The sequence below is a fragment of the Leptosomus discolor genome, chromosome Z (genome assembly GCF_034619465.1).
Source record: "Leptosomus discolor isolate bLepDis1 chromosome Z, bLepDis1.hap2, whole genome shotgun sequence".
In the NCBI taxonomy this organism is placed as follows: Eukaryota; Metazoa; Chordata; class Aves; order Leptosomiformes; family Leptosomidae; genus Leptosomus; species Leptosomus discolor.
The window spans coordinates 21,230,557-21,257,196 of NC_141419.1; the positions used below are offsets into that span (position 1 = coordinate 21,230,557).

At 42.0% G+C, this 26,640-nt stretch overlaps 1 protein-coding gene across 1 annotated transcript; it reads left to right on the forward strand.

Moving 5' to 3' along the window:
* Positions 1-618: 618 nt before the first annotated feature.
* On the forward strand, positions 619-16,749 carry PLAA (phospholipase A2 activating protein). The gene is made up of 14 exons (XM_086479328.1): positions 619-767; positions 1,189-1,382; positions 2,436-2,536; positions 2,619-2,739; positions 3,076-3,243; positions 4,135-4,270; positions 4,778-4,947; positions 6,185-6,342; positions 7,285-7,501; positions 8,507-8,575; positions 10,169-10,240; positions 12,511-12,612; positions 14,314-14,478; positions 16,048-16,749. Exons 1-14 carry the CDS (start codon positions 619-621, stop codon positions 16,611-16,613), a joined length of 2,388 nt encoding a protein of 795 aa, XP_086335454.1. The 3' UTR covers positions 16,614-16,749.
* The last annotated feature ends 9,891 nt before the right edge of the window (positions 16,750-26,640 follow it).

Genomic DNA, 26,640 nt, shown 5'->3' on the forward strand with positions numbered 1-26,640 from the left:
TTTTTTTTTTTTTTTTTTTTTTTTTTCCTTTTTGTCGTGGCTGAAGCTCCCAGGTAGTCGCCGGGAAGGGTCTGTGAGGCAGCGGCACTAGTAGCCACCACCAGCCAAGAAGTATGCTTGCTCGCCCGGGGCCACAAAGAGCCGCCCCGAGGCAGAGCGTTTGTAGCCCGGGGGGCCGCGCGGGCCCCGCAGTGCCTGAGGCACCGAAACGGAGCCGAGAAGCCCCGCGGAGCCGCAGCCGGCGCGGCAGCCCCTGCCACTCACCGAGCTCCCAAGCAACCACCGAGCCCCGCAGACAACGACGCCGCTACCGCAGCAACCGACGCGCCAAGCCGCGCGGGAGTACGGCTATCGCGAGGTTCAGAACTCTCGTTCCTGCCGCCGAGGGGCTGCGGCCAGCGGCCGTACGCGGAGACTACCCCTCCCAGGAGGCCTCGCGCGGGAAGCGCGGCGGCTTGCCTCACCTCAGGGCGCAGGGCCTCTCGGGACACGAAGTCTTGCCGCGGCCGGCCGACACGCCCGGCGACACCTATTCCGGTGTAGAGCTACCCGGCTTCCGCCGGCGACGGCTGAAAAGCGGAGCCTACATCTGTAAGGCGACATCGGCGGCCTCCGACTATGGCGGGCGTGGGCAGCATGTACCGGCTTCGCTGCTCCCTAGCCGGGCACGGGCAGGACGTGCGGGGCCTGGCCCGTGGCCTCTTCCCCCAGGGCGGTTTTGTGTCTGTCTCCCGGGACCGAACTGCGCGGCTCTGGGCGCCTGACAGGTGAGTGGCGGGCCGCGGCCCGCATCGCAGAGCTGTCGGCGCCGGGCGGGCCTGGGCGGCCGGTCCGGGCCGGTCCGGGTTGCGCGCGGCGGGAGGACGGGCGCGGAGGTGCAGCCGCTGGGGCCCCGCCGGGCTGGCCGCGGCGGCCGCGTCCCCCTGGGCACTGCCGGCCGAACCGGCGGGCCCGTGTGCGGAAAAATAGGTGAAAAGCTTTTAATATTGCTTACTGGGTTGGAATGCTGGGGTATAACTTTTCTCTTCAGTTTTTCATTCCTTATAGGTCATCCATAGTGTTTATTCAGCACAATGCAAGCATAGCGATTAATTCGAGAGTTGGAGTATAAAACACTTGTCATAATTTAATGCCTCAAATAAGTACTGTTTCTGCCATCACTCTGAACTAATTGTCATACATGTTTAGTCTTAACAGGGGCTTTAATGAAACGCAGTGTATGAGTGGCCATTCGAATTTTGTATCTTGTGTGTGCACCATACCTCCAAGTGACCTCTATTCTCATGGGCTGATTGCAACTGGTGGCAATGATCATAATATTTGCGTTTTCACACCTGACAACCCAACTCCTCTTTATGTCCTTAAGGGTCATGAGGACACAGGTATGTAGTTTGGAGTTAGTTGCATAAAAGTTAACGTGCTCTGTTAGAGAGGAAATTAATTTGAAGTTATAAAACTCAATTTTGATTTCCTTGGTATTTAACAAACCAAATAGCAAACTATTTAATTATGGCCTCTGCGATCAAATGGGGTTTTTTAATCTCCACTCATGCTCTGACAGTTCGTTGCAAAGACTTACACGTTTACACTGATGAATGCTTGAGCTTTTACTATATATGTGAACAAATGGCAATTTACTGATTACCGTTTTGACAAGAGTTGCGTTTTTAAGAAGCAGTTCATTTAGTTCTCCATGTTATGCTTACTTTTTATGTCAAAGTGGATAGAAGTAGAAGTCAGTTTCTTAAATAAACTTTCACTGCACATTTTATTAGCTAGATGGGGATCTAAGATTAATTGGCGCTTTAAATGCGTAGTAAAGACAAAAAGCTTACTGCAGTAATTTCGTCTCTTTAGTCAGGTCGGTGAATTCATGACATATGACATGAGTTTTTATACCTATTCTTGAGCTATATAATAAAAGATGCAGCAATTTTCATATTAGCATACTAAGTTTTTCTCTTAAGAGCAGATCTAGTATTTAATAGACTTTTGAACAGTCTAATGGTTTAATTATAGGGTGTCAAAAATGTTGCTTCTCGAGGACATAAATTAGTACATGTTGACAAAATCTTGGCTTTCTCTGTAATCTTAAATTAAACCTTTTGGTTAATTCTGTGTTTTGACTAGTTACCTAACCTGCTTATCAACATCTTCTAGTCTGAGGAGAAGAGATCTGGTACTAAGAGAAACTTAAAAATATGAATGGCAAAAAGATGGGAAATCTTTTAATATAGAATAAAGAGATTTTTAAGCATCTCCTTTCTAGGTTGCGGTGCAACTACAGTTCCACTTAATTCTTCCCCAAACTCCTCAATGCTAAATAGGCTACTAATACCAAGTAAATCTCCTTAAATAAATATCTTTAAATTGCTGGCATAAGATTGGTAGCAATGTAGGAAACTTGTCAGTGCTGATTTGAATGTTCATTCCAGTTTGTAGCCTTTCATCTGGGAAATTCGGCACATTATTGAGTGGATCATGGGATACAACAGCCAAGGTCTGGTTGAATGGCAGATGTATGATGACATTACAGGTATGAAGTTCTTCTGCGTGAATATAAAATAGGTACTCATAATTTGATTTTGACAAGTCTAACAGTGTTGTTTTTTTTGCAGGGTCACACAGCTGCAATATGGGCAGTGAAAATACTGCTCGAACAGGGATTAATGTTGACAGGTTCAGCTGACAAAACTATTAAACTGTGGAAGGCAGGCAGATGTGAAAGAACATTCACTGGTAAATGTTGCTGCAATTGGTAATTTCATCGAGATCGTGTGCTCTTTTAAAAAGAGAAAAAATTAAAACCGCACAAAACCATAGATAAATTGAACAATTTTTAGGCAAGACTTTTAAAGTCTCTCAAGTTGTATGCCCAGAAATTACATCACTTTAAAAAGAATTAGATTTTTTCAGAGAATAATGTGCAATGAATTGCCTTTTTTTTTTTTTTTTAAACTGCTCCCATAATGAAGGTTGGTTGCCAGGATTTAGGTGTGAGATAAATAGAAATGGTATACTGCTACTAACAGAAAGACTTTAACTTCATTAAAAGTTTTCCTTTCTTTTATAAAGGACATGAAGATTGTGTGAGAGGCTTAGCTATTCTCAGTAAAACGGAATTCCTTTCCTGTGCTAATGATGCTAGTGTTCGAAGATGGCATATCTCTGGCGAGTGTCTGCAGGTGTATTTCGGACATACAAATTACATATACAGCATCTCTGTCTTCCCTAAATGTCAAGGTAGGATTATTTTTGCGATTATTACCCATCATTCTTCCAAAATGAGGTGACAGGGTAGGCATTCTGTAGTTCTGTGGAGCTGTCACAACTAAAGGAATCCAGGCAGCATTTAATTTACTTATTTCCTTTAGTGTAAATAATTAAAAATACTGTGATTGACTCCAAATCACACCTCTGGCAGAATTGCTCTGGCAGCGGGTGAGATGAAAGGTCCTGGGTTAGAGTTGTTGTTACAAACCTAATTGTAAGGCTTCAGTGAAACTTCGGAAAATTTATGGTGTGCACCTGCTCGCTGGCTGAGCATGGGAGACTGAAAAAATCCTTGACTTAGTGTAAACACAGGTTAGAAACAACTAAAACACCAGTGTGTTATCAACGTTATTCTCACACTAAATCCAGAACACAGCACTGCACCAGATACTAGGAAGAAAATCAATTCTGTACCAGCCGAAGCCAGGGCAAGGAGTTTATAAACTTTGGAGAGTGCTTTATGTATGTTTCCTGAACAAGCAGCTGTACCTTGCAAAAATCTGAATTTAAATGTGAAACTATATGAAACTATAGTGTAAGCTAGAACAGTGATGGTTACAAAATTGTTCGAAGTTCTTTGTTTAGACTCTTGAAAGGAAGAAGGAATCTTTTGTTTGTCTTTAGCATAATTTCGGTCCCTGTCTGGCTGCTTTAGTCTGCAATTTATGCACTTTAGTTTCTTTGAGAAGACAACTGTGCAGTGACTTATTTTGAGCTATTTCTTGCAATTGAGAGAAGTATTACATTGTAGAAAGGTTCTTTTATTGTTCTGATTTCTAGATACCCAGTTGCAGAGTGGCATGTAGTATCACAGTACACTAAAAATATATTTTTAAAGTTTTCGTATTTTTTTCTTTTTAGATTTTGTAACTACTGGAGAGGATAGATCCCTTAGAATCTGGAAAAAAGGGGAATGTGCTCAAACAATCAGACTTCCAGCTCAGTCTGTGTGGTGCTGCTGTGTGTTAAACAATGGTGACATCGTAGTTGGTGCAAGGTATCCAAGTTTTAATCTCAGTGTATTTTTAGATCTAAATTTGCAAACTCTTGATGAAATTGCAAGCATCGCTTTGGATATCAGTTTCATCTAGCTGTAAAAATACAGCATCAAAGTATGTGCAGGGATTAAATTTAAACATATGCTATACTTAATCCAGAAATACATTATTTTGTTACCTGACTTGCAGAGGTAGAGTGTGTTCTCTGGGAACGTGGTAAACCATGAATAAACTTGAGAATGAACTTACAAGTACTCTGTAAAAAACCCCTTTTGACAGACATAGCCAATCTTGATTTTAAAATTACACTACAGATAGGGTTAGCTGCTTTAAGTCCTTCTCTGGATGTTTTTAGCATGAGAACAAATTCCTTTCATAAAAATAATTGGGAGGGGTTGTTAGAAATAATGATCATTTCTCAGGACACAGAAGTCACCATTAGAATGCATGTAATCATTTTGCCATTTAAAATGGCATTTCTGTTTGAATGTTTTATCTCCATTCAGTGATGGAATTATAAGAGTGTTTACAGAGTCTCTGGAACGTACAGCAAGTGCTGAGGAGATTCAAGCTTTTGAAAATGAGCTTTCCCAAGCGTCCATTGACCCTAAAACTGGTGATTTAGGAGATATTAATGCTGATGACCTTCCTGGAAGAGAACATCTTGAGGATCCCGGTAAGTGATTATACCTTCGTCATGTTAGAGATACCTCCAAATCTTAGTTCTGAGGTATTGAGTTTTCCAAAATTAAGGCTTTGATTACTTGCAATAGGACTGATGAATAACACAGCTTAATTTTGTTTTACTATCCTTTCATTGATTCTTTTGGAGACATGTGGCGGATTAAGGCACAGACTCCAATTGGGGATAAACCGAAGGCCTTTATTGTTTGCTACAGCATCATTATACACGTTTCTCTACTAGCACACGTGCCACTAAGTAAGCTGTGATCGGTGTACAGGCATTGTCCACACGCCAGTACCGCTAACCCCAATGGCTGCTGTCCTGCAGGCTTGTGCTCTGCTCCTCTCCCGTCTAACGGTCCACACCTGTTTCTTCCCTTACTCTTGTTCAAGGCTCAGGGCAGGAGCTGCCTGAGTCCTGTTAACTCTTTCCATCCCTTCTCTCCTTGTCCTCCTCAGGGGCAAGACTCCAGTTTAAATACATTTTTGTAGACTAAAATGGGAAAAAGTATTTCTCTTATGAGAACTTAGGAAAAAGGTGGAATTCAGGATGCTGCAGTGTTTGAGATGTTTTGGATCTGTTATGCCAGCTGTCCCAGTAGTATGAGACAGGTGCATAATTTGCAAAAGGACTACTGAATGTGGAATTTTTTTCCTAAAAGAAAAGTAGATGGAATTTTTCTGCTTCAGCTTTCAGCTTGAAAAATAGTTTGTCTAGATTGACTCAATTCACACTTTCCAGGTACTCAAGAGATTCCTGAGATCACTGTGGGAGCAGTGGTAGTTAAGATTACTCTTAAATAGATAAATAACTTTTTCCCGAGGTGATGTAACCAGTGACCTCAGCCCTTTGCTCTGATCACCTGGTGGCATAAATCTTACAATCAGGTGAAGCTTTCCATCTTGTTAGGCCATGGCAGAATATCAGCTTTTTTGATTGCCATCTCACTGGGAAAATGGTAAACTTTTACTTGACTTAAGGATTGCTTTTGCAGCTTAGTCTGGTGGCAGATACCATTACCGTAATTGTAAAATGCTGTTGTCAAGATTGCTGCTGTCCTTGTTGCGACATGTAGTATCTAGTTACTGCCTGTGCTTTGACTCTAAATGTTGGTGAACTATCTTTTCATCTTCAAATTTGAGCGCTATTTGAGGATTTATTTTTTTTTTCTCCTAAAGTAAATCATATTCTTGAATTTGTTAAAAATCTTAAACACTCCTATCTACAGGAACAAAAGATGGACAGACACGGCTCATTAAAAATCGTGGAAAAGTAGAAGCTTATCAGTGGAGTGTTAGTGAAGGAAGATGGATGAAGATTGGTGATGTTGTTGGTTCTTCTGGAGCCACACAACAAACATCTGGAAAGATTTTATTTGAAGGAAAGGTATATGCAAACTTTAACTGGTTTTATTCCTTCTTAAGTAAAATGCTTCATTTCTCATTAAAAATTTATTCCAGTCTTTGTTTAGATAAAATATAATTTAGAAAATAGATATTCTGGTACTTTTTTGTTTTCTTTGATCTATTAAAACTCAGAAGTAGAAGTATAAATAAGTACTACTTGTTTTATTACTTTTGAAACACATTTTTTAAATCAAGAAAGCCAGTGGAGACAAATTATTTTGGAGAAAGGTAAACTGTTTAGCAGAGAAATGATCAAGTTCTCTACTAATTTATTGCATAGCTTGAAAAGTCAGTTTTAACTTTCTTTCCAAAGGAAGTGAACCATACAAGTTATAATGCAAGGCTTACCTAAAATATTAGGCACCAGGCTTTCTGTATCCTTTTGCTATAGTAACTTTTGAACCTGAATACAGATAAGCTGAAAAATGTATCCTTGGCTGAAGTGTACGCAGAAAAGTTGCTGTCTAGTGCCACCACAGAAGGAATGCCTTTGAGATATTAATTTTGTCTTCACATGGTTTAAATGAACCTTAGGAATTTGTGGTTTTCTAGTATTAGAAATGTGCTTTTAAGACTGAAGTTTTTTGAGACATCTGACTGCCCTGTAGCTTTGTAGGCAGCCAGAACTGTTCACCAGAGTTACCTGGTGCATCTGTTTGTAGTGCATCTGCGCATGCGTTATCGTGGTATGTTGTTCTAGCCTGCTGTTCTTGAGACAGAGAATTCTGGAAAACACAGGGTATGGGCTAAGTACTTTTTACTTGCAGCTGGTGTAGGAGAATATTATTGATACAACCTGCAAGTAGCAGTATTGAAGTTTTCAGGCTTAGTCCTGGGCCATTACTAGTCTGCATTTAATACATCCTTATGTAAAAAGTGCTGACAAACTTCTAATTTGTTTTTATTTTTGTTCTGCTTAAAGGAGTATGACTACGTTTTCAGTATTGATGTAGATGAAAGTGTGTCTTCCTACAAACTGCCATATAATGTCACTGATGATCCTTGGCTGACTGCATACAACTTCCTGCAGCAGAATAATCTAAGTCCTATGTTTCTGGATCAGGTGGCTAAGTTTATTATGGACAACACTAGGGGGCAAATGCTGACTGCAAGTGCTCAATTGTCAGATCCATTTACAGGTAAAAATTTTAAGCTAAAATGACTACATCCGTCACTTCTCCCAGTTTTGTGTCATCAGCAAACTTGCTGAGTGTGCCTTCTGACTCATCTTCCAGATCATTAAGATGTTGAACAGGACTGGATGCAATCCTGACTGGATGCAGATGTGCCACTGATCACCACCCTCTGTTCAGTTTTCAGTCCACCTCACTGCTCAGGCAGACTTCAGTGTCATAGCCTCTGCACTTCTTGTACAGGACTCTGTGTCCTCAAATGATTGAGGACAAGGCATGATAATCTGACAAGAAAAATATGAAAACTTGACAGGCTTTTGAAGTATTTGTCAAAACAAGTCTTCAACAAAATTTTAATCAAGCTAGTTGTATTTTTCTACCTTGTCTTTTTTCCAGTGGAAGAAAACTTCACTTTTCATCTTACTCTAGGAGGTGGCCAGGTGCTGTTAAGGCAATACGAAAACTTAGCTAGAGAATGAACTGAAACTGAGCGAAATACATAAATTACCCTTTTTCAGGCAGGAAATGGAACTGGAACAAGTTAAATTACTCATAAGCTGAACCGTGTTAATCAATTACATCCTGCTTATCACATTTACAAAATAAACCACTCATTTCAATCAGTTTCACAAAGATGAAGTTAGGAATAAAATGCTATTAAAATAATTGAGCTAAATCTTTTTCTTGCAATGAACTGGAAGTGAGAATACAGGCTAATTGGGTTCAGATGTAACTCATGGAACTGCAGTCATCTGAATGTATACACATAGTTTTGATTTGGCTGTGTCCAAATCTGTAGTGTGTATGACCCTCAAATAATTAGGAAGAATTTATTCAGCATCAGGAGACCTTTGTGTGGATAGGATCAGGTTTCTTATAATGCCACAATAAAGAATGAGATATATTTGATGTTTGGCTTTCTTTTTGAGCTGCTTCTGTCTGAAAAGTATTGACATTTTAATAACATCAAGCTGTGTATTGTAGTCATCACTTTTCTTACTGTTTCACTAGGTGCTGGACGTTATGTTCCAGGCACTTCATCTAGATCAAGTACAATACCTGCGGCAGATCCATTTACAGGTAGTGTAAAATTTATAATCTGTCTGGCTAGCATTGAAGATGCGTATTTTATCATGTTCAGCTGCATGCAGTGTTTGACTCCATACCACTGTTTCTTGCAGTTCTCGATTTGGGGCAGTAGTGTGAGACAGACTGATAAGGTGGCCTCTGCCACTGTCAAAGCATATCCAGATTTGTTTGGCAGAGGAGAGCCCTCTGCTGTCTGCTCTGCCTCAGCGTGCCTCCTCACGCTGTCCTCTGCAGCAGAGGAGTAAGGTCTTAAACCTTATGTCAAACTCTCCTACGTATGGCCAACACAGGAATGGGTATATTCATAGAAACAGTTTTCTTTTTTACCTTACTATTCCTGTTTTCTTATTACCTGACTTTTATTGGCATCTTCCTCCCTAAATTTTAGATTCTAACCCTCCCTGTGTAGCTAGTCCTCCTCACTAGGTTAGCATGCCTGTTTGCAAAGACATTCCAGCCCTGCTTTGTTAGACTTGTACCGTCTCTGATTAGTAGCTCTTGCTCCTCAAATTGGGTCCTGTAGTCATTGATGCCAAAGTCCTGCCTGCAAAACCAGCCATGCAGTGAATTGCTGACACATGCAATGAGTCAGTTTCAAGTGGTTTTGCTTTGCTGGCAGCATCAAGGAAACACTACCTGGGCCCTTTACCCTTGCCCACAGAGTTCTCTTAATCGCTCTGGATACTCTCCAGGACTTCCTTGGCAGTAGCATTGGTGCCCACGTGAAAAAGTAGGAAGATAATTGTCTGAAGACTAGGCAAGCCTTGGCAGTTTCTCCGCAGCTTCCTGGCCCACAGCAGACACCAACCTCCCAAGATAATGGGTCATGTCAGTAGATGGGTGCCTCCATATACATAGGCAGGAGGAAGCCTCCCATACTGCTGCTTGCCTTTCCCCTTTTTGCAGACACGAGGTGCAGTCTCAGCTGTCTCTAATGCTTCCCCTGTTGGGTGTTTGTCCTCACTAGTGCCAGGGCACTGTGTCTGTTCCACAATTGCAGATCTACAAGTGGAGTAGAAGCCTTCGTGCTGTTGCCAAAAGCCACAGCCTTCAGCCTTCCCCATGTTGACAGTCTATATCTGTTACTGTTCTGCTGTGGTCTCCAGCTGTCTCTCCTCCCTTGCTTAGTGCAGCTCAGGCTGCAGTCTCTGCAGATGCAAAGTTCCTTCACCCAAGACCTCTGTGCCACAAGCAGACTCCATCTCCCACAGAAGAGGCTACTGCTGGCCCCAGACGCAGAGAGAGGCCAGGCCTGGGCAGCAGTGCCGTCCTCCTGGAGCTTGTCATGCATAAGGCATCTGCTGTGCTGAGGGCCTTTGTGCCACTGGGTGCCAGAGACTGTGCCAGAGTGTTTCCCAGCTGTGGGTCTCTTAGGTTGGAATGCCATTATCACCACCAGCACCACCCTTACACACAGGCATAAATTTAATCCTTAAATTTCAGGAAGTGTTGAAGACTCAATGTAACACCTTAAGTGCAAAGTAAGACCTTTAATAGTAATGTTTGAAAACAAGTAACTAAATACAGATATACATTATCTTTTTACCAGTGGTGATGTTTAAAAAGCCTAATGTCTCTGTTCAGGTGCTGGTCGCTATGTTCCTGGTTCAGCATCAAGTGTAGTAGCTCCAGTGGGTGAGGAAGATCCATATACAGGTAAGAGATAGTGCCTGCCAATGAAAAGCATCCCTCTGATATTTTACTTTGTTTTTTTCCTTTGACAGGGACTCTAGATTGATGCAAACTTATACTTAATTAAGAATGATGAGCAGAATGAAGCTGCTTATACTCTGGAAATTATTCAGCAAATAGGGATAATAGCCTTCCTTTACACACAGGAATCATTCACAGAAACTTTAAAATACATTATAGTAATCTGGTTTTTGAGAGGATTTTGGTTTCCTACTAGTTATATTGCTGATCAAAGAAACTGATATGTACTTAGTAGACAATACCCAATATCAGCCACTAATTCACCTGTGATCCATAGAATCATAGAATGATTTGGGTTGGAAGGGACCTTGAAGGTCATTTAGTTCCATTCCCCTGCCGTGGGCAGGGACACCTTCCACTAGACCAGGTTGCTCAAAGCCCCATCCAACCTGGCCTTGAACACTGCCAGGGAGGGGGCAGCCACAGCTTCTCTGGGCAAACTGTTCCTGTGTCTCACCACCCTCATGGTGAAGAACTTCTTCCCAATATCTAATCTAAATCTCTCCTCTTTCAGTTTGAAACCATTACCCCTCATCCTGTCACTACACTCCCTGATCAAGAGTCCCTCCCCACCTTTCCCATAGGCCCCCTTTAAGTACTGGAAGGCTGCTGTAAGGTCTCCCCAGAGGCTTCTCTTCTCCAGGCTGAACAACCCCAACTCTCTCAGCCTGTCCTCACAATGGAGGTGCTCCAGCCCCCTGAGGATCTTTGTGACCCTCCTCTGGGCCTGCTCCAACAGGTCCATGTCTTTCTTGTGCTGGGGGCCCCAGAGCTGGGTACAGTACTGCAGGTGGGGTCTCACCAGAGTGGAGTTGAGGGGCAGAATCACCTCCCTCGACCGGCTGGCCACACTTCTCTTGATGCAGCCCGGGATGCCATTGGCTTTCTGGGCTGCGAACGCACACTGTTGGCTCATGTTCATCCTATCATCCACCAGCACGGCCAAGTCCTTCTCCCCAGGACTGCTCTCAATCCACTTATCGCCCAGCCTGTGTCTGTGCTTGTTACTGCCCCAACTCAGGTGCAGGACCTTGCACTTGGCCTTGTTGAACTTCATGAGGTTTGCACAGGCCCACCTCTCCAGCCTGTCAGGGTCCCTCTGGATGGCCTCACTTCCCTCCAGCGTGTCCACCGCACCACACAACTTGGTGTTGTCAGAAAAATTGCTGAAGGTTTACTCGATGCCACTGTCCATGTTGCCAACAACGATGTTAAACAGCACTGGTCCCAGTACTGACTCTTGAGGAACACCACTCATCACTGGTCTCCACTCAGACATTGAGGTGTTGACCGTGACTCTTTGGGTGTGACCATCCAGCCAATTCCTGATCCACTGAGTGGTCTATCTATCAAATTCATATCTCTCCAGTTTAGAGACAAGGATGTCACATGGGACAGCATCAAAAACCTTGCACAAGTCCAGGTAGATGATGTCAGTTGCTCTTCCCTTATCCACCATCACGGTAACCCCATCATAGAAAGCCACCAAATTTGTCAGGCAGGATTTGCCCTTAGTGAAGCCATGTTGGCTGTCACCAATCACCTCCTTATTTTCCATGTGCCCTAACATATTTTCCAGGAGGATCCACTCCGTGATCTTGCCGGGCACAGAGGTGATACTGACTGGCCTGTAATTCCCAGGGTCTTCCTTTTTTCCCTTTTTAAATATGGGCGTTATGTTTCCTCTTTTCCAGTCAGCAGAAACTTCACCAGACTGCCACGATTCTAGGAAATAATACTACAGGTCATGATCAAAGCTTTTTATCACTTTTTCTGAGGAGATTTCAGGCTAATATTGCATGTGACATAACTTGGTCATATTTGCAGATCTTCAATATATAAAAACTTTGCCTAATCATTATGAAAATCATCAAAAGATAACATTTCAGGGGCAGGAGGTATCTTTGTTCTAAAATGACCCTTGCTGTTTTCATGTTTAACTGCAACTCCCATTCCTATCTGTGTAATTAGTTCATATAATTCAGAAATGTCTTGTACAATTTTACATGGGGGGAGAACAGTTTGTAAAGGTATTACTTTAAGCTTTAACCCTTGAATGTGAAAATAAGGAATTGCAGCTATTTGTATAAGCATTCAATTTGTTTTAAAGGTTTTTCTGAGTAATGTTCGGCAGGAGAGACTTACTGGTAGGATATTTTTCTATGACAAACACTTTGATATGCTGTTGAACTTTCTGCATTTCTTTTATGTAGGAATGGGCACCTACCAATCAGCTGCAGCTGAAGTTGAAAATACTTATTTCCCAAAGAAGGATGCTGTGACCTTTGATCAGGCCAATCCTACGCAGATACTGAGTGAGTGTTTTAATTTCAAGGATGGCTTCATTTTTCATCTGTTTGAAAACTTCACTAATGATCTTGTCAAAAAGCTAAGAGATTTCTCATAGGTTTCCTACTCTTTCTTGGTTTTGATCTTTTAAAATTGCATCCGTCACTTTAATGGTGCAGGTATTTGCAGGCTTAGGAGCATGAGTAAATTTCACAAGAGCTCTATTTAATACAAGATATCAATTTTTTTCCCCTTAGCTTTTATCTGCTGTTGTTCAGCATCTTTTTTTATCAAGCTAGTATGTTTGAATGCTGCACTTTTTTTCACCCAGGTCGTGTGCAATCCCTTTCTGATTTTGCTCATGAAACTTTTAGTTCACCAGATAGCCTTGCAATGTAATCTATGAAATTTTGAAGTAAGACATTCTGCAATTTCACAGGTTACAGTGGTCAGTTCTATATTTAAATATAACACTGCATAACAGAAAAAGAAAACAGTGTACAATATCTAGTAATCATACACATTTTTGGTCAAAGTTGTTATTGGCTTGTTTTTCACTCTTTTTCCCCATGACAGTGGGGATTGCCCCAACTCAGGTGCAGGACCTTGCCTTGTTGAACTTCATGAGGTTTGCATGGGTCCACTTCTCAAGCCTGTCAAGGTCTCTTTGGGGCCTTCTATTTGCAGTATTGCTCTTCTACATATTGTTCAGGTTTCATTTTCTGTTTGAAAATACCAGAATCTTCAGTCAGCCTGTTTCCCCGAATTTTCAGGGTATTTTCTTTGTTCAGCAAGAAGATAAGGGATTCATAAACTAGAATATTTTTTTCTGGAGGTTGTTGCTAGTAAATAGATTTAGCCTTATCTTAGTTTTGCACAGGTTTTACAGTAAAATTTTGTCCAGAACTTAGTAAGAGGGAGAACAGCAAGACTGGCTGATTTTCATTCTGCTGTGTTATAGCAAAGCAGAGACTTCTACTTAGCCTTAAAAACATACTGCATCAGTTTATTTTTGTCCAATATTCTTGAAGGAGAACCTTATTAACCATAGGCTTAGTGGGTTGGGGTTTTTTTTGCATGGTTGATCTTCATGCACACTTTATAAAACTCCTAAGGGTGTACTAATTTAATGCTGCCTGCTGGTGTGTGACATGGCTGTTTTCAATTCTGGAAGAACCATGACTGGCAGGTGCTGAATGCTAGATCCATTTTGAGCAAAATGCTATACACTGAAGTATTTTTTCCAATATTTTCATTTTTAAATTACATTGAAATTTGAATATAGGACATGGTGCAGTCATATTTTGCTTATGGCACTTAAGTAAAAATAGAAAAGCTGTGGTCACACTAAGAACATATAGTTTCTTTATTGTTTCTACTACATAATAAAGCCAGCAAAAAAGTCGTATTTCAGTTACGAAAACTAATGGCCTTGTGATTCTTTTCTGCATTTTTGCCTGTATGTAGGCGAAGATGTGAATTCTGAATCTTTGTGTTGCGGTATTACAGGGGGCTTAATAGTAGCAACCATTGCAATGATTTAAAACCTTAAAATTAGACAATTGTGAAATGGGGAAAAGTAATGTTTAAAAATCTAACCCCCCCCCCCCAAAACAATTACAATAGTTGTAACTTGTTTGTAAAGTGCTTCTCTGGTACTTCATTCAAGAGCTGGATTTGTGTAGTTTTGATGTCAGAAAGCCATGCCTCTTCCATTGGTCTTACAGGCAAATTAAAGGAACTTAATGGCAGTGCAACTGAAGAACATAAGCTTACAGAAGATGACTTGATAAACCTAGAAAACTTATTATCTGCAACATGCAACACCTCTGCACAAAAACCTACAGCAGAGCAGCTTCAGACTTTATGGAGAGCGATTAACTGGCCAGAAGGTAGACACTCACAATCATTTTTTTGTGCTGTCACATCATCAATACTTAACATGAATTAAAAGTGTTGGTATGCTCTCACACAGAGTCTGTCCCAGAGAGTTTATAACCCAAGTAGAAACCAGAAGATGATAAACATGCTAATAGCAGGAATCAGTAGTTGGGGCAGCAGCATGAATTGCAAAATTGGTAATTGGTTGTCGGGTTTTGCTGTTGGCACAGCAAAGGAGAAACTTGGTATAAACATCAGTCATGGTTATTTCATTAGCAGGAACATGCTCGAGAAAGAAGTGTGAGGCTTGTTTGGAAATAGAGCAAAGAAGTGAGGTTGGAGTCCTAAGTTGTTACCAAACAAGGGGTGAAATTATGGGGTTAACTTATTAAAAAAAAGAAAAGCAAACTCAAAAGTAGCTCATGTTTAATATGGTAGAGAAGAAATTAATGAAACTAGGTTATAGGGTCAGAACTGCATGAGTGAAATGACATTCTGAATGAATGCAAGTGGAGGTAATAAACTTTCATTTGATAATATATTGTCAGCACTGATGGGTTCAAAAGGCTGTTTTGGTTGTTACTGCACATTCTGAAAAAAATTGATACATTGTATGTATAGAAATACCTACACATGCAGTTAAAATGAACTACTTTCTTGAAATTCCAATTAAAAGATTTTATGAATGGGAAGAGTATTTTGGTATTAAAAACTCAAGTGCATTATATAACATCACTTAAATCAAACTGTTTTGCACAGCTGGGAGCTGGTGATGGCTAATGACTTCATACCTTTCAGACTCTCTGTATTGTACAAAGCATTAATTCTCAAGATTCTGCATATCTGCAGGAAAAACTGCTCAATAAGTTAGCAAAGCAGGTTCAGCTTTGATTTGTTTATAAGCGTGAGATACTGATAGTATACCTAAGGAACTACATATATTTGATGTCTGGGAAAGTGGATGGGAACTGCTGAACATACTCCCTGTTCAGTTTCCTTACAATGGTTTTGAGCTAACCCGTTGAGGACATCTTTTGTTGGGTTTGGTTTTTTTTCCTTTGAAAATTATGTCTGAGAGTTGAAGGTAGCCTGAAATTTTTTTTTCTCATTTTTGTTTCTGTAAGTTTTTAGCTACACTGAAGTGTAAGATATGGAATGAGGATAAAGAGAGATGCTGCCTGTGTAGAGGTGTTCAGTCATTGAAAAGTTTTGAGAGATGTTTTTGGATTAGTGACCATATTTTGTGCTTGTGTTCAGTGTTATCAATTAGAGCTTTTAGGAAAGATTGTAGGATTTTTTTTTTTTTTTTTTTTTTTTTTTGCAAAGCAGCATGTATCCAAAATTAAGGAGCATGTTTTTTGTGTTCAGTTGAAGTGTTACTAGAATGGGTTTGTCAATACTTGTCTTTATGAAATTCAAACGACTGCAAGAAACTGTTACTGTCTGTTTGCAAAGCTGAGGGTTTAAGAAGGTCTAAGAAGGCCTGTATCTGAAAGAAACTCACTAGCACATTTGCACATAATGTAACATAATGTACAAATAGTATTAATGTACTAACATATTTTTGTTTTGTTTCTTAGATATTGTCTTTCCAGCCCTAGACATTCTTAGATTGTCTGTCAGGCATCCCACTGTGAATGAGAACTTCTGCGGTGGAAAGGATCCTGTACAATTTGTCACCTTTCTCCTTAAGTTTCTGAACCCTAAGGGAAAGCAAGCAAATCAGCTGTTGGCACTTAGAGCTCTTTGTAATTGTTTTGCCAGCCAGCCAGGACAGAAGCTCATGATGGAACAAAGGGATGAAATTATGACACAAGCAGTAGAAATGAAATCGGGCAACAATAAGAACATCCACATTGCACTTGCTACGCTGATGTTGAACTATGCTGTATGTTTACATAAAATCAACATCATCGAGAGCAAAGCTCAATGTTTATCAGTAATCAGCACGGTTATGGAAGTTGTTAAAGATCTTGAAGCCATTTTTAGACTGCTTGTGGCTCTTGGAACGCTGATCAGTGATGATACAAATGCTGTGCAATTACTTAAGTCTCTTGCCATTTACTCTCAAATAAAAAATTATGCCTCTGTATCAGAACCAGCTAAAGTCAAGGAATGCTGTAGATTTGTTCTTAATCTGCTGTAATTATTTTTCTTAGCACTTGGGAATCGGTATACGCAGAAAAAAGATGGTGACAAACTAATTGGAGAAAATAACGTATTACATTTAATTTGTTGTGAGAGTGAATAAAAATTTGTGCTGTTTGTCATTTGACTACTTTTCTGAAGTCTGGAGTGCACAGTATCTTCGCAGTAAGTTCTTCTGACATAGCTCAGACCAAAATAGCTCACCAAGAAGTCAAACTATCTCAGTACTTAAAGGTCATCTAGATGGAAAGGTAGGAAATGGCTGTGATTCAGTAACATTTCTGTGTTTCAACACAATGAGTCTGTTTCTTGCTTTTTGTCAGCAGAGAAGGGGCTTTTTGAAGTGTTAAGTTCAATGGTGCTTTTCACAAGCTTATTAGTTAATGTAGGTTAATATTCACCCTTGTCAAATATCCTGGTAGAGAAGTGGTGTTTACCTAATTATCACTTTTTTTCACTTCTTTTGAAACCTAGCTGGTTTATGGCTCTTACTGTTTTTAACCTAGAACTAGGTGACTTTTTGTGGTGTAGAGTCCTTAATTGCCATATAGATGTCCTGCTTCACTAATAAGTGTCACGGAGGGACCCACACAACAAGCAGAGCAGTCACTCGAACGCTCCTACAGACCTGAGCAAACTGCAAGTGTGGATGCCAGGCAGAGGCACTCACAAAACACACAGAGCAACTACTCCAACAATGGGGATTTATTCCAACTATAGTTAGAGAGCACTCCGACAGACAAAAATAAAGTTTGGATGGCAGTTGGGAATATATTACTACACAGTTGTCTTAACAATCCAAAATGTGCGCTTGTTCACCCACAAAAGGGGGAAAATCGCTCACTCGAGGGTGTGGTACCCAGAGGCTATAATCACTCACCCAAAAGGGTGAGGGCTCACTCAAGGATATATCCAGCAGAAATCACTCACCCAAGATGGAAGGTGAGGCACTCAACCCCAGGAGTTTCCTCAGGTGGTGTCCTGACCCAAGGGCAGAGTCCCCGACTGCAGAGCCGCTGCTTTGAGGAGGACCAACCCAAATCGGCCCTCCAGCGGGGCCTAGTTTATACCCAAGTCGAGTCTGGCCAGTGATCGGTTCTAATTAAGTTGGGGCCAGCAGGAGAAGACAAGGTAACAAAAGTTCCCAAAGACTGGTAAGCCCCTGTCTCCTTGTCTTTGTCTGGTATCCTGAAAGACCTGCCTGTTATTGGGTCTTTAGCAAGTCCTAGGCGTTTTCAGGTCTGGGCCAGGGTGTGTGCACCTGCCACAATCCACCCTGTGACCACAATCATGACTGAACTAGTTTCCTTAGAGTGCTGCGGCAGTGACCTCCAAAGTGAAAAGGCCTCCAAAGTTAAAAGGGAGAGCTTTGGTGCTCATTGTGGATCATCATTTCTTAAGTATTCTGATATCCAGTACTTGAACAAGTTTCAAGGAGGTACAGTCTACCATTAACACAGGTTTCAGTACTGTGTGCCTACTGTGGCTTATTATAATACAAATTACAGTAATTATTACTGCAATTATGTATTAAAGCAAGGCATTGTGGGCGATGGTAGGGGAATGTTTATATCCCTGAGGTAGCTGGTTAAAGGTATATTGCACCCCTTCCCAAGTGAAGGCAAACCGCGGTTTATGCTCTTCCCTTAGTGGGATGGATCATAAAGAACATATATCTTTAACACCTAAAGCAGCCATCCACGAGTGGGTGGCAGCCTGTATTCCTGTTACTATTGAGGTTACACTTGGGGCGGCAGCTGTTAATGACGGGGTGTTACTCTTCAATTTTCTATAATCAATTGTTAAATGCCATCGTCCATCAGGCTGATAGGATTATGAGAGTGTCTTTACAAAAATATAGTACCATTTACCCAGGCTGGTACAAGAAACCACAGACCTAAACAATGAATAGATAAGGAGGAGCCATGTGTTTATTAAGTAATCAGCAGGTCTCGTAAAACAAAAGGTGCCATATATTGCAGCAATTAGTGAATCTCAACCAAAACCAAGAACCAGACTACAAAGCTCTGTTAGATAAGACAACTTGCCAGAGAAAAATCATTTAAAAAAAAAAAAAAAATTCCTCAAAAATTTCAAGGGAAGTTTGAACTTTTCAACTTTAGGAAACAGTGCTCAGGCTTAATAAACTTATTACTATTATCTTCTCCGCCCAGGAGATGCATAATGACATGGTAATGAAACATAGGATGCATGATGCAAAGGGGGGTACACGTTAAGGGGTAAAAATATAGTATATGTAGTAGGCGGATCGGGAAGTCTGTGCCTTCCTAGTACCTTAGCCAGTGGGGAACGGGAGAGGGTCCTATGCGGCCGGGAAATTAGGATAAATAGGGGGCTGCGACCCCAGCAACTTTGAGAGACCCCACGGGATATGCCCAGTGGACTCTCCCTTTATTCAAATAAAGTTTATTTTACAGGACTCCTCTGTCTCCTTTGTGAACACTGAGCGCTGGTGCCAGGATATTCCGCACAAGGCTTACAGACTGGCCAGACTGGACAGTTGTAAGGAGAATGGGTGCATCTTATGATCTGCCCCTTCTTCAGGTCGTCAGTCACTTCGGTGATGCCCTGTTTGGCTGCCGCTGGCCGCAGGTCCTGAGCAATGCGGGTTACATTGGGTTGTGGCAGTGCAGGGGTGAGCTGCAGGGGCCTAATGCGAGCAACCTCCAAAACTCCGCATGCTGCCGTTCGGCAGATGCCACCACTTGCCTGCTAATAAATCAGATCTAAATACATCCCCCTTGTAAGGGCACAGAGCCACCTCCACGGATGTCATCCGTTTTTCCCCAGGCAGCCAAAACTGAGTTCAAGCTATAGGTCATTTTTCTGCGGCTCCCACAACTCCTGTTGTGTTTATAGTTTTCTCCAAGGGCTTAATTCCTAGCTCCTCTGCTTGTTGCTTATTTATAACACCAATTTGGGCTCCTGTATCAGCTCAGAACTCTGAGCTTATTCGCTTTGAACCTGCGGGGACAGGTATGGAGGGTTCCCTGTTAGCGGACCATTGCCAAGAACTCACCGCTTGGAGGGGGCAGCCCGGGGCCCCACGCGCGAGCCTAGTTTTTGGACCCCTTCGGTTTCTCCCTCTGCGGAGGCCTCTCTCGCCTTCCCCTCCGGCAGCCCCACCAGCCGCCGGGCACGGCCGGCGGGCAGCCCCTGCGGCACCGCCCGCGGCAGCGCCACCGCCTGTCGCCAGAGGCCGCTCCCGCCCGGAGCGCGGGTCAGACCCGCTCTGTCTCGGAAGGGCTCCGGCTCCCGGGGGCGCGGACGGTCGCGGGGGAGGTTTGCGGCCGACTCGCCGGACCCCTCTGTTGCCGGCGGCGCCGCCGCCTGGATCAGCCCATCCCATCTCGCGCCCGCAGGTGGCTGCGTTGCGCAGTGTCTCTGCCCACGTCATTGCGTGTGCGGGAGGATTCCGAGGGTTTTGCTGACCCTGTCCTATGGCGCCCTGCATCTTTTCTCTGAGAGCCAGGACATGTAACTTTAAAGCGTCCGGCAGCCCCTTAACGAGCGGTCGGAGGTGGCCGGGGTCCACCGGCGCAGCCGTCGGCGTCGCGTGCCGCCCCCTCGTACCTCGCCCGGGCACGCGCAGCCTTTCGCACCCCTTCTGCCACCTCCGACACTCCCCTCACCCGGAGAGTGGCGGGCTCTCCTCGCTCTCTGGGGTCCACACACCCAACCCAATAAGCCACTCGGGACGTGATCGACTGGTTGCCTTGTTATAATCAGGTCTGAATTTCGAACAGATAATTACTTTTAATTGATAATTAATTGCTTTTAATGAACAACTTAATTGCTTTTAATGAACGACTAACATCTTGTATTAATTTCCTGATTAAATTAATTTACACTATGGTAAGAAATACACAAAACCTCACTTACACTAAGAGGCAGTAGATGCAGGCCTTATGAAGATGGCCAAAGCTAAAGCTGCTACGGACTGTGAAATTGTACAGAACACAGAACAGGGAGGCAGAGAGACAGATACAAGGAGTGAAATTATACATTCTCGGCTAGTTCTCTTATCTTATGTGACGAAACCATAGAAACAAAGGGATGTTGCTGTGAAGACTTTCACATCCTCCCCATCCTAATTTGTATATGAGACATTTTGATCAGTAAAATAACCAATGATTATATTAGTATAGGAATATTAATAAAGTCATATAATAGAGTGGACCAATCATTGTAAATGTCAAAATTAATAGCACGTATAACATGCATGCTTATGTTATAATATGTTAAAGATATGACTTTGCAGAAAAAGGATATAAAATGTTGAATTTTTGATATAACTTTGAAGCACATCAGGTGGAGCTATCCCCCGTGCTTCCCAGTGCTGCAATAAAGAAGTGCTGGCTTATCTGCAACGTGTAGATAAGTTTGTCGTGATTGCGACCTTTTGTCAACAGCCTGCTGGCCCGCCGCTCAGAAATGCTCCAGGGCCCCAAAACCCTGCTGCTGCCTCATCACTCAGCAGTATCCGATCACCTCCTGTCAAAGACAGTCTCCACACATATTCAGTTTCCGGTTCACCCACCTTGCACGAAAACTTAGCTTGTAATTTACTGAGCTCGGGTCCCGACCAGCGGGTGGTACGGACAGTGGTTCGGGTGTTGCTGCCACGCAGTCCTGTACGCCTCTCTGCTTTCATAAAAGGTTGTACCTTTTTTTTTTGTCAAATTCCTGAGTTTCCTCAGAGCGATATTCCTCACGTTCTTTCCCATTGTCCTCACCCCAGTCCTCGGGGTCTGTGCCTGTGATTAATTTTCAGATTTGGACATCACTGGGGGGCTTTTTTGCTTGTGCTACCACGATCTCCCTCTACCTCCCTCTCTCCCACGTCTGCTCTCTTTCATTTTCCAGTTCTCTTGCTAACTTTTCGGAATGGCCCTGTGCCTGAATTACACAGGCAGCTAGGATGGCACACGTATTTCCCTTGTCTATGCCACCCCAAAATCTTCTGTGGCTTTGTCCCAGCTTTTCCACGACCACCTCTGAGTCAGACCAATTCTCCCGTGCCCACTGCGTATCTCTGGGTGTTTCCTCTGGTCTCCTGAAAGGCCTGCTCGTTACTGGGTCTTTAGCAAGCCCCGGTCGTTTTCAGGTCCGGGCGGGGGTGGATGCGCCTGCCACAATGAGTATCTTGTAGCTTGTAAAATGGTTTGAACTTCCACAAAAGTTTTTACATGACTTGACTGTTAATGACAGGAATCATCCGCCAGCTGATAGCAAGAGGTTACTTACTCGAAAGTACATTGTAAAATATTAGATGACTCAAAAAAAAAAAAGTCACCTTGAAGAGTGGGAGAGAAATTTAGCTGCAGAGAACAGATTAAGAAGCAGAAAGTGGAAAAGGCTTCCTAGAGGTGCTTGATGCTCCAAGCCAACACTGATGCCTGTCAATGTTTAACAGGCATTTGGACAATGTCCTTCATAATTTGCTTTAACTTAATTATAGGTCCCTTACAACTGAAATACTATATTCTAAACTGTACAAATGTGAAGTCAGGTTTTATGAAGTACCTTTAACATAGTAATTGTGGTTACTGTGAAAAGGGAAAATAACATTCTACAGCTATTCCAGCAGATCCAAGATTTTCAGCTCAGAAGCGGCATGTTACTTCCTACTACTCTTGCAAATCTACACTTCGGTTTAGAATTAAGATGAAGTCAAGACGGTCAATGTTCAAGTTATAATAAAGACTAATAAAATGGAAAATATGAAAAAAAAAGGGCAAGCTTTTCTGGCACATAAGGTTTCCAACACACAATATCTGTCTGCCCCATCTGTGCCAGATGTGAAGGATTTTGTGACCAAGAGCTCTTAACTTTTTTTGCGCCATCTAACTGAACTGTCTGAATTATTACCTTACTTCCAGCAAACCTTGTTTCTCAGATCCTTAGTTGCACACTTGTACTGTTACGCTTCTGATGAATTTCCATAGACCTGTCTTTATAACAGTCTTTATCATGGCCTTAGTCACAGTCATTTGATCCATTACAGGTTCATGTACAAGGCAGTTCACAAGATTATTCAGGATTTGCGATGCTTAACAATAGATCAGCCCCTTCCTGGGAAAACATCTAAGAAGCTACCTTCAGGAAACTTGTCTGTGAAATAATGTGCCTATCTGTTGAATTTTTGTTGCCTACTGTACTATTGTTCTTGAAGCTTTAGGTTTTTAATGTGCTTTTAAACTGTGTTTGTACACGTGCCACTTTAAGGAACCTATACTCATCTAACATTTTGGTTTTGTTATTGAGTGATTGCTCTGTTACAGATTATCTCTTTCACTAAAATTGTCATGAATTTCCTAGACCAAAAATTAATGTTTATATAAACAAACATGCTCTGGCAACTCCAAGAAATGTTACATTAGAAGACATTACAAAATTCACTTTAATTTGCAGGGAAATGATGGGGCACAGCATGAAATCTTATTACCTGGAGACTGTAGCACTACAAGTTAGGTGAGATAAACAGAGCAGGACAGCAATATTTGGACAAGAGGACAGCTGCTGCTGCAGCGTACAGTGATACCTGACCATTCCATGATTTAGCGTTGTCCGAGGGAACAGAAGGAATGGGGGACATTGGATTCCATCCCCAAAGGAATTGTCCTTGTAGGGTCTGTCCCCATAGAGACATGCAGTGCCAGCAGAGGCAATGGAGGTAATGAAAAAAAAAAAGATGTTACAACACACAGCAAGATCCTGCCTGTATGTTGTAAGATCTTACAAGGTTGGTTTTTTTAATTGACAGAAAAGCACGTTGGCATTATGCCTTTGTGCATTTGTGCAGCAGCTTTCGGTGAGGATTTTCCCAAGCTAGCAAAACTGGGTATGTGCTTATCACGGTTTGAGGCTGGGCCGGCCACTAACGAATGACAGATGCTCTCTACTAACCCCTCTCCCCTCCCAAAAGGGAAAAGGAGAGAGAACAAGGGAGAGAGACTTTATGGTTTGGAAAAGAAAACTAAAACACCTTTAATGAAACAATAACAATAAAAGAAAAGATAATAATAAGAATAAGGAAATAATTAAATATATACAATATGTACTAATATATACAAAACCAACACCGAAGCCAACTCCCTCCACCCTGATGACAATACGTCACCACCACACCGAAGGGCTGGCACTGGGGCAGTCCCAGGCTGGACTCGGCAGCAGACAGGGATGGGATGTAGGAGCTGGACTCAGGCACTGGATTCAGGGATGCACGGATCGGGATCGACGACAGAACAGACAGAGTCCTCCTCAGATGTTGGCCATCGAAGAAGAGAGGAAGAGAGAGAAGAGAGCGAGACCCTCGTGATCTCTCAGCTTTATACCGAATATGACGTATATGGGACGGAATACTCTGTTGGTCAGGTTTGGGTCACCTGTCCAGTTCACTCCTCCCTGGAGGTGCGATCCTTTTCACTCCTGGCACCCCAACACGGAGCACAAGATTTAGCAGTGACCTTGGTCGCTGTAAGAACAAGTATAAGCAAAGGCCTCTCTGCGTACCATTCCTTGGTACGAACTATAAACACCAGGCCTTATCACTGCTAGGAGCAGTCACTGTCTGGAAAAACAGGCTGCTGTTTCAGAAAGTGCTGTTAGTTAGAGGAGACTTAACTGAAAATTTAAAGCACTAAACCAGAATTAGTTCTGATTTAGCCCAAACCAGGACAGTGCTAACATAGGTTGAGTGCAAAAAAGGGAGAAACTCATACCTTTTACAAAGCAGTGGACATTTTTTTCTGTCTTCTGACATATAACAAATACCCTCTTTTTGTCAGTATTATCTTGAAAAGGAATAATTGCTTGTTTTTGTTTTTTGTTCTTGTTTTAAATGACACTGTTCTAAAACTCTGCCGTGATACACGTAAGCATGCACATGTACATAAACACACAAATGTATGTAAGCATACTATAAGGTCTGCTGCTGCAATCAACGACAACTAGAAAACCTTACAGATGTCACCAGGTTGAAGCTTCTGTTTCAGTGCAAGGATGTTAAATCTATGCCTAGGAAACATGCCAGTCAGGTGTTCCACAGTGAGCAATCTTTTGAGACCACAGGACATTTAAAACAAGGATGTGCCTTGCACAGAACTCAGAGCTGGCTGGCTATCTACAGCAGTAAACCTCAAATAAGCTGATCTGTGTGCTAAGTGCTCCTGATTTGATTCATCAGGGGAATAGTAAAAGCATGTTTGAGGGCTTTCAAGAGCCCCTTGAAGAGAAATTGTGTCTTCTGCTAACAATTCAAAGCTTCTCAGTGGATGACATAATTCTTTTGTCTGAGCTAGAATGGAAGCTCTTGGAAAGAACAGCAAACAGCTGTAGTAGCACTTCACATTAAAACTTTGTTGTTAGGCCTGCCTTGGGTTTTATGAAATGGAAGTACTTGGGATCTACTTAGACCAGAATTCAGCATACAATGTAAAATGCCTTACTAGGGAACTGCATGAGGAATCAAAACTGATTTAGGTCAGCGCCAAATGTTGTACTTGCCAAGACAAATGGAGACCATGGCCACATAACCTGCGATACACGAATCACATGCATCACATGAATCACATGATTTCTGTAACGTTTATTATTATGATGCACCTTGCATCCTTGCAGGGCCTGATCTTAAGCAGATTTTTAAAAACTACTCAGTCATGTTCAGGTTGCGGACAGAAACAGACTATTTTCAGTCTGCAAACCTATTTTATTAAAAGCACTGTACATTGAACTATACATTCATAAATCGGATGCAGGCACTTCTCTGTAACATGGTATGCTAAAGTAATTACTATAGAAGAGTAGTGCCATAGATCAGTACCAAAGAGGCAACTGTGAATGCTTCAGGAAATGTTATAACCTGCTGGTTCCAACTGTGTGAAGTTTTTCATTAAACTGCCTTAGCTGAATTTGATCCATTACTACATACTGTGATCACTTTCCTTTTTTTTTTTTTTTTCCTCCCTCTCTTTAAGTGATCAACAAATCCAAAGTCTAGGAACAATAGACGTTTCCCACCTTTTCAAAATCTGTACTGAATAGACTGTGAAATTTAATGTTCAGCAACAAGATGCCGTGTATTACTGTTTGTTGAAAGCCTAAACGAATATCTGGGCATTTTCAGATTTCCTATTCTTCCAATGGATTTTTGGTGTTTATTCACTGTAAAGATTGAGCTTTCCACTTTGGTGGGAAATTTTTTTCTTAGACTTTCCAATTGCAAAGGTGAATTTGCAAATGTGGACCAACTCATTGTTGACCTGTATCAAACACATGAAAAAAATAAGTATTAAGTACGAACTAGCCCTTTTGACAGTAAATTTCAAAGCCTAACTGTGACAAATGGCAATGTTGTTAGAAATCATTTTATCAACACACCCAGTTAGCTTTTGTACTCTATATGAATAGATGCTGCATTCATGGAAAACATAGTCTACACAAATAAAGGTGCAGGTTTTGTACAAAACTAGCAGCTCAGGCAGTTATTAGGTATTTGATTATTCGTGATTAATCTTTAATGTTTGTCTTGTTTGCATGCCTAAGCATATACTGCTTAACCTTTTATTTTCTCTGTAGTTGCTCAAGGGATCCCATTTTCATCCCAACTAGTACACCCCTCATCAATATTTTCCTAATTACATTACCTCTGCCCACTTCAGAGCACACTAAGGCTGTCATTTGGTTATGATAAATACGAAGATCTATTCTCACCCATCCAGGTAACCAAACACAGACTAATCAGGATCAACTCTGACCCTGTGAGTGCACATTATCCGACTCTGCAGGGATTCATGCTTACTGAAAAAAGAACAGCAGGTACTTAATAAATTCTTCTAACCCTTTTGAAAACACAAAGTCAACCACCACGTTACCTATTATCTGTCCACAGCGCTTTTGGTCACCACTAGCTTTGTACAACTTCCATCCAGTAGACCTAAATGAGGCAATACCACCAATGCTGCTTGAAGATCCAACACAATGTGGAATACATCAAACTGGAA

What these genes read in the sequence shown, in the direction of transcription:
- PLAA (XM_086479328.1), top strand. Translation starts at nt 619, where the DNA reads ATGGCGGGCGTGGGCAGCATGTACCGGCTTCGCTGCTCCCTAGCCGGG. An exon ending in TGTCTTCCCTAAATGTCAAG is followed by an intron (nt 3,244 to 4,134) that starts GTAGGATTATTT and finishes TTTTCTTTTTAG; the next exon opens with ATTTTGTAACTACTGGAGAG. An exon ending in GACATCGTAGTTGGTGCAAG is followed by an intron (nt 4,271 to 4,777) that starts GTATCCAAGTTT and finishes ATCTCCATTCAG; the next exon opens with TGATGGAATTATAAGAGTGT.